This window comes from Clupea harengus, chromosome 22 (assembly GCF_900700415.2).
Source record: "Clupea harengus chromosome 22, Ch_v2.0.2, whole genome shotgun sequence".
NCBI classification, from domain to species: Eukaryota; Metazoa; Chordata; class Actinopteri; order Clupeiformes; family Clupeidae; genus Clupea; species Clupea harengus.
The window spans coordinates 1,851,220-1,861,219 of NC_045173.1; the positions used below are offsets into that span (position 1 = coordinate 1,851,220).

The 10,000-nt window shown below is 47.6% G+C and overlaps 1 protein-coding gene across 1 annotated transcript in view; it reads left to right on the top strand.

Annotated features, from left to right (window-relative positions):
- LOC105903973 (myomegalin) overlaps positions 1 to 10,000 on the top strand; it is a 53,706-nt gene that overhangs the window by 11,980 nt on the left and 31,726 nt on the right. The window contains exons 6-10 of the mRNA XM_031560301.1: positions 522 to 575; positions 5,249 to 5,309; positions 6,189 to 7,486; positions 9,258 to 9,395; positions 9,932 to 10,000. The exon at positions 9,932 to 10,000 is cut by the window's right edge and continues 51 nt beyond it. Of these exons, the coding sequence (XP_031416161.1) occupies positions 522 to 575; positions 5,249 to 5,309; positions 6,189 to 7,486; positions 9,258 to 9,395; positions 9,932 to 10,000 (1,620 nt within the window). The remainder of the gene's footprint in view (positions 1 to 521; positions 576 to 5,248; positions 5,310 to 6,188; positions 7,487 to 9,257; positions 9,396 to 9,931) is intronic.

Below are 10,000 nucleotides of genomic sequence, written 5' to 3' on the forward strand. Positions count from 1 at the left end.
ACCAAGATTTTCCTTAAGTTGACACGCTACAGACACACACACACACACACACACACACACACACACACACACACACACACACACACACACACACACACACACACACACACACACATATACAGACATACACGGTGACATTCACATACACACACACACACTCTGAAAATCACACACTCACACCTCATTACAGGGTAGAGGGTTCACATACGCAGGTTATAAGCATGCTTTTCTGCACTGACAACAAGATACCCTTCTTAACTATCCACGGTGATGACCTATTAGACGTAGTGAAATGCTACTGCACAAGTAGTTTATTTGATTCAAAGAAAAGGCTGTAATGATTTTGTAATTGGTCTGATTGATGAGCTCTCGGCATTCTGCTGAGACTCTCATAGCTGCTCAGTGTGGTGAAAAGGATCCCTCTCCATGGCATATCTGTCATCTTCATCACTCTCTCTCTCTCTCTCTCTCTCTCTCTCTCTCTCTCTCTCTCTCTCGCTCTTCCACATGTATCTTTTCAGTTTTATCAAGAGGAGCTGGGTCGGGAGAGACTGCGTATTCAGCAAGAGATGCAGGTGTGTATCTTTGGTCTGTGCATGTGTGCATGTGTGCATGTGTGCATGTGTGCATGTGTGCATGTGTGTGCATGTGTGGGGACGTGTCTGTTGGCACACACACCTTGCACTCTCCACTTTGTTGATGAGATCGCTCCCCCTGCTGGAAATGCAATGAAACGAAGGTCACCTTGACTCTGATCACAACCTAGCCAGTAACTGTAACAACACATATTCTCTTTTTCTTCCTGTTCCCTCCTGTTCTCTCTATCGCTTGCAAGGTTAATCTGTGAGGATTGTACAGTAGTCGTTGTCATATAGATGAGGGGAGCAGAGGGGTTTAACCTTTCCTCTCAGGGTTGATGTAATCCTCCCCCAGCAGCTGCGGGTCCTTTTGTTTACCCAGTGTGGCCCTCAGCACGCCGGGCTCCTGTTTATTTTGGGCTGTAGGGGGGACAAACAAATGAGCTGAGGAGATATTTATGCCTGTGGCAACGTGACCCCTATCCCACAGAGGCAAGACTGGCCGATAACATTAGTGATCGGTTATGTGGTAGATTCTTCAGTGGCACAAAAGTAGTTATTCGGATATGATTATGTGATATTGTGATCATTGTGGATTATTTTTAGACCGGATTGTTATGGATTACTTGTAAAAGCCTGTTTGTCTGCATAGAATACACAAGCTTGGCGTTTGTTGGTGTAACGCTGGAATACTAGTCAAATCTGTTTGACCACTGCACCACTTTTTTCAGTCCCCTGTCAATCATTATAGATATGATCTCTACATCTCTGCCACCACAGCCCTTGTTTGCACAAACCTGCTAGAGTGGATTGGAGTTTATGGGGGTTTCACAGAAATGCCCAGCCTTCCAGGCAGGAGGTGCATTTTTCACTTGTAAATCAGCTGACTGGAATATGCAAAGGGACTTGGCTGGAAAAGCCAGGCTTAAATTCCACACACAGGTCCCAGCCACACCCACACCTCTAGAGAGGTGCCAGCCCTCAGTGAGAATGTGAAGGCCTGGGAGCCACTGGCATGTCCTCTGATCAAGCATGAGTTTGGTGATCATTTACTGTGCGCACACAACTGGGTGAGAGGAAGAGAGATGCACTGCGCTTATTTTTGGCACTCGATTACTATTCGTGAAATGTAAGAAGACTTTGTACTGAAAAATCAATTTCAATATATTTCCCACGTGTGTGTATCTGTGTCTGTGTGCAGGCGTATGTGTGTATGAATGAGTGAGTGTGTGTGTGTATCTGTGTCTGTGTGCAGGCGTACGTGTGTATGAATGAGTGAATGTGTGTGTGTGCAGGCGTACGTGTGTATGAATGTGTGTGTGTGTGTATCTGTGTCTGTGTGCAGGCGTATATGTGTAGGAATGAGTGAATGTGTGTGTGTGCAGGCGTACGTGTGTATGAATGAGTGAATGTGTGTGTGTGTGCAGGCGTACGTGTGTATGAATGAGTGAATGTGTGTGTGTGCAGGCGTACGTGTGTATGTATGAGTGAATGTGTGTGTGTGTGCAGGCGTACGCGTGTATGTATGAGTGAATGTGTGTGTGTGTGCAGGCGTACGTGTGTATGAATGAGTGAATGTGTGTGTGTGCAGGCGTACGTGTGTATGTATGAGTGAATGTGTGTGTGTGTGCAGGCGTACGTGTGTATGTATGAGTGAATGTGTGTGTGTGTGCAGGCGTACGTGTGTATGAATGAGTGAATGTGTGTGTGTGCAGGCGTACGTGTGTATGAATGAGTGAATGTGTGGTGTGTGCAGGCGTACGTGTGTATGAATGAGTGAAATGTGTGTGTGTGTGCAGGCGTACGTGTGTATGTATGAGTGAATGTGTGTGTGTGTGCAGGCGTACGTGTGTATGTATGAGTGAATGTGTGTGTGTGTGCAGGCGTACGTGTGTATGAATGAGTGAATGTGTGTGTGTGCAGGCGTACGTGTGTATGTATGAGTGAATGTGTGTGTGTGTGCAGGCGTACGTGTGTATGTATGAGTGAATGTGTGTGTGTGTGCAGGCGTACGTGTGTATGAATGAGTGAATGTGTGTGTGTGTGCAGGCGTACGTGTGTATGAATGAGTGAATGTGTGTGTGTGTGTGCAGGCGTACGTGTGTATGAATGAGTGAATGTGTGTGTGTGTGCAGGCGTACGTGTGTATGAATGAGTGAATGTGTGTGTGTGTGCAGGCGTACGTGTGTATGTATGAGTGAATGTGTGTGTGTGTGCAGGCGTACGTGTGTATGTATGAGTGAATGTGTGTGTGTGTGCAGGCGTACGTGTGTATGAATGAGTGAATGTGTGTGTGTGTGCAGGCGTACGTGTGTATGAATGAGTGAATGTGTGTGTGTGTGTGCAGGCGTACGTGTGTATGAATGAGTGAATGTGTGTGTGTGCAGGCGTACGTGTGTATGAATGAGTGAATGTGTGTGTGTGCAGGCGTACGTGTGTATGAATGAGTGAATGTGTGTGTGTGCAGGCGTACGTGTGTATGAATGAGTGAATGTGTTTTGGCTTGCTTAAGTGGGTCATGCCTCTGCTGCCCAGCCAAGAGGTTCCACTCATCCTGACCTTTCAGAGCTAATATTAACCACAGAGCCTGTCCCCACACACTGGACAGCGTTCAGAACTAATATTAACCAATGGCTCTGCCACAGAGCCCGTCCCCACACACTGGACAGCGTTCAGAACTAATATTAACCAATGGCTCTGCCACAGAGCCTGTCCCCACACACTGGACAGCGTTCAGAACTCTGAGGACTAAACCTCAACAATCACCATCATCACTGCAGGGTCAGAGTTCAGCTCTGGCCTCACCTCAGCAACACGTAAAGTTATTACAAAAGCAATTTGATGTTGATACAGTAAAAAATGGTAAATAAGTAAATAAACTATACAGCGAGTCCAGTTATTGGATTGATTTATTTATATTTGTGTTTCCCATGTAAGAGGATGTGAGGTGCTTTTCGAGATCTCCAGAGACGGGCTCTGCAGTCACACGGGCGGGGGGGGGGGGGGGGGGGCATGACTGTCTGCACACCCCTCAGGAATGTTTACTCGCCCGTTGTCATGGAAACCAGCCGAGGGATTTGAAATCAAGCTCCCCTCCCACTTCATGTAACAGAGCCATTTAAAAAAACAAACAACCCTTTCCTTTCCTTTGCTCTCTTCTCCCCTGTGTGGGTTTGCTGTGTCTCTCCCCCAGGGTCACGCTGTGTGTCCTTTGTGTGGGAGGGCCTGGGCTCTCTCCCCTCGTGGGGAACTCTGAGCCGTCGTCAGATGGATGGGTTGGGGGTGTAGCTCACCTGTGTGTCAATGATAGGGGCCTGAGTGAAGCAGGGAGGGTGATCTACTGTTAATGAGTCATTTACACTTTTACTCAACGGGGGCCTTCTGCCGCCCCGCGGCCCCCTGCTCTGGCTCACACTCTCAGGTAGCAGCTGACTCAGGTCTGGTGTGGAGCTGCTGGATTTGGGCCAGAAGAGGGCCAGGCCCAGGCCAGATTGATGATGTGTAGGCGTCCTGAATGATCGCTGGGGTCATGTAATGATCCCTTAAGTGTTTGTGGTTATGTAAGGTTTGGGCTGAGGCGGTGTTGTATTGATCAGTGCTTTGTCAAATAGGCAGAAATGTATGCATCTATGGGTGTGGATGGTAACAGTGATGGTGTGGTGTGTATGGCCTGGCTACATTAGCCTTGAGAGTTGGGAAAGATTAACAGTCATTCCGCTCATTTGGGAACACCATTTAGAACATCTTTAATGAAATGAAACTGACTAAGGAAGCTTACACAACTGGTTCCAAATGAAATGAGTTCGAGTCAGCCTTCAGGCATTGTTTGTTCTTAAATAAGCTAGCTGTGCAGCTGCAAGTAGTAGTAATGTTTCTTTGTTTTGTTAAAGTAGTCTATGCACATAAGGTCACATTAAACATCACTGGATGTTACATAAATCACAGAATTTAACAGCCTTAAACACTTTAGAGAAACCAGTGTAATGCACAAGCATACATTTCATGGAATTATTTGAATCCCACCCAGTGTAATGTATGAAACTCATCTGTTTATTGTACCAAAATCAGCAGTGTGATTAGTATGTTTTCCTTAAGACTTCTTTATTATTATATACATTATATAATATATGTATATATATAAATATTATGTAGACTACAATTTCTATGTGGGGTCATGTACTCAGGGAGGGCATCACCAAAAACCAATGACTAATATAGCCTATATCAGAAGATGCTGGTATTGTCACGATTGTTTACACTAATAGGCTATTTTACACATAAATGTGGCGTTTGTGTCGCTGTTGGTAGACTTGGGTGTCTTGCTGTTGGTGGTGGTGTAAAATGACTTGTGTCAACATAGCCAAATTGTGGCACTATGCACCCATACTGCATCCACGGGACGTTTTGTAATTATTACAAATTAGCATTTCACCTGCTCGCTCAACTGGACACATTGCGACATTGCGACAACACTGGGGGGAATACAACATTTGCGTGGGTAGTCGTAAACTTCCCTTACATACAGACGAGGATGTTTTTTATTTAGATGTGAGTGAGTGCACCGGTGTTAATTTGTTAAAATGTGCTTATATTATAAATGCATTACAAATGACTTCGTTTTGCATTACAACCAGATTGTGACGAGTGTGATGAAATCGTCGCCCCTAAAGGAGGAAGTGGTATATGCCGTGTTCGCAGGTCTCGACAGCCACAGCCGCTGCCACATCATTGGTATCTGTCTTATGGATCTTTTATAGTCTGATCTTTTACCGCGTGGCAGATAGCTTTAACATGACCTTGCTGTTATTATGAAATCACGACGCTGCTTTATCGAAGGCATACGGATTCAACACACATCGGACCAACAAAGCGCAATTTCAATACAATCCTACGGTCTGGCTGAAGGACTACCGGTGATCACCCTGACAGCGTGAGCGCCTTCACTTGACAGTGGATGGAGTGATGTAGTGTTACGTGGATAGCATTTTCTGCGAGGAAAGATGTAACAATCGAAGGACTTTGTCAGAGGGTCAGAAGATTTCCTCCGATGGACACACGAGATACAAATACGTCTTGAATAGTACCCATTTCCCCACAAGACTGCGACAGAATCTCCGCGAGGATTACTGAATAGCAAGACGTGGTCTGCTTATTGGGGTACAAAGGAACCTAGAAAGATCGCTGTTTATCTATATGAACCATTCATCCGGCGCTTCAACCTCGCATCGCTCTCTCATCGCGCATCGCGCACGGACTGGCTTGTGCATTTCTTATGCAAAAGATGGGACGTCTGAAAAACCACACACACACGCAGCTGTAGCCTACTCTGCCTCTGCTTAGTATGCAGGATACCAAATATTTAAACTAATTGTCATAGTTAATATTTTTATGATTTGCTTAGCCTCTTTAAATGTATTTTTATATTTAAATGTAAGAACCATCTAGCTCTGGTACAGGACTATGTTTCATTTCATTTTCATTAGAAAGAAAAACATTTTTGGACTTACTTGACATTTTTCTATTACAAAGCTGTGAAGCTGTGGTTTTGTCTAATCTCCAAATGGTGCATTCAGCATAAAAACACTGCTGTCCTATAGTGCCTGCATTGAGGGAGCACTGAACAGAGACCTCTATTCATTCTTGCTGTTGGTCTGTGCTGCGGCTACCCCATGCTTGATTCCAAAATGAAGGAGGTGTGTCGCATTTGTGCCCGGGAGCTGGGCGGCAACCAGCGCCGCTGGATCTTCCATCCAGCCGCCAAGCTCAACCTGCAGGTGCTGCTGTCGCACGCACTGGGCCTGGAAGTAACGCGTGACGGGCGTGGAGAGTTTGCATGCAGCAAGTGTGCTTTCATGCTGGACCGCATGTACCGCTTCGACACGGTGATAGCGCGCGTGGAGGCGCTGTCCGTGGAGCGCCTCCAGAGGCTGCTGCAGGAGAAGGACCGGTTGCGCCAGTGCGTTGGTGGCCTGTACCGCAAGAACAACATCGACATGCCCGCTAGCGCCACCCAGTGCCAGGGCAGGGACTACACCGTCGACATGACAGGACTCTACCACTCCAAGTACTGCGCCCTGCTTCAAGAGGACCTAGTGTACTCACTGTACGAGTCCTGGGCGGAGGAGGAGGAGCAGACGTTGGCGGAGTGTGCGCATCACAACTGCCACAACGCCAACGCCACCGCCTCCGAGCTGTCCTCCCCACACCGGCCTCGGCACCGCTGCCGCGGCTGCAGCGCCCTGCGCGTGGCCGACTCCGACTATGAGGCGGTGTGCCGGTTGCCCCGCAAGGTGGCGCGCAGCATTTCCTGCGGCCCGTCCACACGTTACTCGGCCAGCTTGGCCGGGAGCGTGAGCGGCGAGGAACGAGAGGAAGAGCAGACATCCTCTGCCACGCTGGTACCTGACTCCCAGCCCACTAACACCACCACCTCCGACAGCGAGCGCACGCTACACGGCCAGGCCAGCTCCAGCCCCTCCGTTGAGTCCCTGGACCTGGTCCAGACCCCCACCAGGCAGCAGATGCTGGACGGAGACCTCACAGAGGAGCAGAACTCTGACTCCCTGTCCGAGGAACACATGGGGCCTCCTCTTGGCCCCGGAGGGACTTGGGATAAACTGGCCATAGCTCTGTATCTGCTGCAGAACTGCTCCTACAGGCCCATCCAGAGGCCTCAGGGCAGCAAGCTGCCTGTGCTGGTCAAACCTGCTGCTAGGAATGCAGGCACAAAGATGGGCAGCCCAGAGCAGGGGGTCAGGGGCCTGTATGTGGGCGGGGGGGAGTGTGAGCTCACAGAGGTGGAGCTGCCTCCGCCACGCATTCAGGTGGACCTGGGCTTGGAGCTGGCTGAGCTGGAGGAAATGTGGCAGGATGTGTATGTGGAGTGCTTGCCCTTCCGCTTCCAGAAGGTACCAGAACAACGGCTCATCATTATTTTATGATCAGCTCCATCATGTACTTTGTCTGGGCACTGGGAGTAATGATCCACGCGTACCTAAAGAATGTGGGCACTGGCATTTATTTTTTACCGTAATAGAAAGGCTCTAAACATAACACTATTACATAACAGTATTTCGTAACACCACAGGAGTCAAAACTGTAATGTGCTGTAAAGTAGCCAAAAATAGATTAATACTTTTACACTACAAGAAAATAGCTTTCATCTCCAGTCTGTTATTGGAATAGCTCTATTTTGGAATAGCTCATTTTAATTGTTATATTTCTTAAGCATGGCAGGGATTGTAAATCACAGGGACAAGAAAACTCCAAAGCACTCAAGCAGTGCTCACATTACCACACCAAAATCTGCTGAAGGAAGAGTACAGTGCTTCTCCGGCGTGTCAGTCAACCACCGGTGTGGCCTGCGGGGCCGTGAAGAGTCTCTTCAAGACCATGTATCGTGTGGAATTAGGCTTGTAATCCATTTGTCACTCGGTTAAGAACAGCCGCAGGTCTTTTTCAGTCTTTCAGTCAAGACCGTTAGCCACACTCGCGCAACTCTTGATAACAAACTTAGCCGTAGTTGGTCAGTAGAGTTTAACAGGATATTTACTCATGACATTGGCCTCTGGATGGTCTTGATGCTTAAGCTGCAAAATATCATTGATGTAGTTACCATGCTGTTGTGCACTCATGTGGACATTCACGGCTCTTAGCTGCTAGTTGTGGTCGACATTACAAAGGAGTAATGCAAACATATGTCTGCCCTCAGCCAATCAGACAGAATGTGGGAAGACAAAGGACTGACTCATCATGAATGACTAAATGACTCAGGCTTTTTAAAACAACAAGAGGTAGAGGTAGAAAAATATAGAGAGAAAAAAAACATCATTTAATGTTTACAATAAAATCTCATCACATCTAACGCGTGACCTAACTGTGAATTTGAGCTCTGTCTCGACCAAATTCCCCTCTCTGAAATGGCGACCACTGGCGCATCCCTGCTGCCCTAAATAGGTTAGCTAACGCACAGTGAAGGGGAGTGAGGCAGATACGCTGGCCTATATTCACTGACACAAGCCCCAGAGGCTACGCCATCACATGCCTCACTGGGAGATCAGCCTTTTGTTCCTCACTGCCCTTCTATCTCCACTATATCTCCCATTGAGCCCATAGACCAGGAGGACTAATATGTGTGTGTGTGTGTGGGGGGGAGCACAGATCTACATGCGTGTCTGAGGTGCGGAGAAACAGTAGAACAGGATTTGGGTTGCAGACAGGCTTAGCATTCGAGCCATTACTGACATATTATTATATTTTCTCTTTGACTTTATTTCTCCCAGCATACACGACCAGATCAGTTCAGTGTATGTGCGAGAGGTCATTATTAGATGGATCAGTTCAGTGTATGTGAGAGAGGTCATTATTAGATGGATCAGTTCAGTGTGTGTGCGACTAGTCCGTTTCCTGGGGAGATCTCCGGGGTAGGCACTTCTGAGCACCACAGTGGAAATGCAAAAGACCAAAAGGACCGCACAGTGGGCTGTTCCTGTAAACGTTCAAACGGCATGAAAGACGCCTAATGTAACTTGTGATGTTCTCATGTAGGTTTTGGCATACCTGTGCATTATAACTTGTCCAACTGGTCTAATCTCTCTCTCTCTCTCTCTCTATCTCTCTCTGTCTCTCTCTCTCTCTGTCTCTCTCTCTCTCTCTCTCTCTGTCTCTCTCTGTCTCCAGAGTCTGATCGAGGAGCAGCAGACCCAGCTGAATCAGTATGAGTGTGCAGCAGGACAGTGTGTGAGTGAGCTGCAGAAGGCTCAGCTACAGGTCCAGTCCCTGCAGGCCAAGATGCACGAGAGTGACACCAACAACACGGTACAGCAGCTCCCAGAGGCACCACGCACACCACACCGGCCTACAGACCCCCCCCCCCCCAAGTGCATAACCATCATTTCCTGACTATTAACCGCCGCTTATACATTGATTTGGTAAACTTTCTGCAGCCCTGCGATTGATACTCTGGTGGGGCTATATACATGGGTATGGATTTTTGCTCAAACTGAAAAAAAAGTAACATTTAGGTCATTTTGCTTCTGTTTGACATCAACCAGTGTGTGTGCTTTAAGCATGTAATGTTGTGGGGAAAACATGGTTAATACGTGGGTTTGTTTAAAGTGACATCAAATACTGTCGTGCAGTTAATAGTCGGGAAATGATGGTATCCATTCCTTACAAAGTGAAGTTATTTTGAGATATGGAGTTATATATTGATATATAATATCTCTCTCTGTCTGTCTGTCTGTTTGTCTCTGTGTGTGTGTGTGTGTGTGTGTGTGCGTGCGTGTGTGCGTGCGTGCGTGCGTGCGTGCGTGCGTGCGTGCGTGCGTGCGTGCGTGTGTGTGTGTGTGCAGAAGCTGCAGGAGAAGCTGAGTGAGATGGAGTGTGAGCTGCGTTCCATCCGGCAGGCAGCTCAGAGTCAG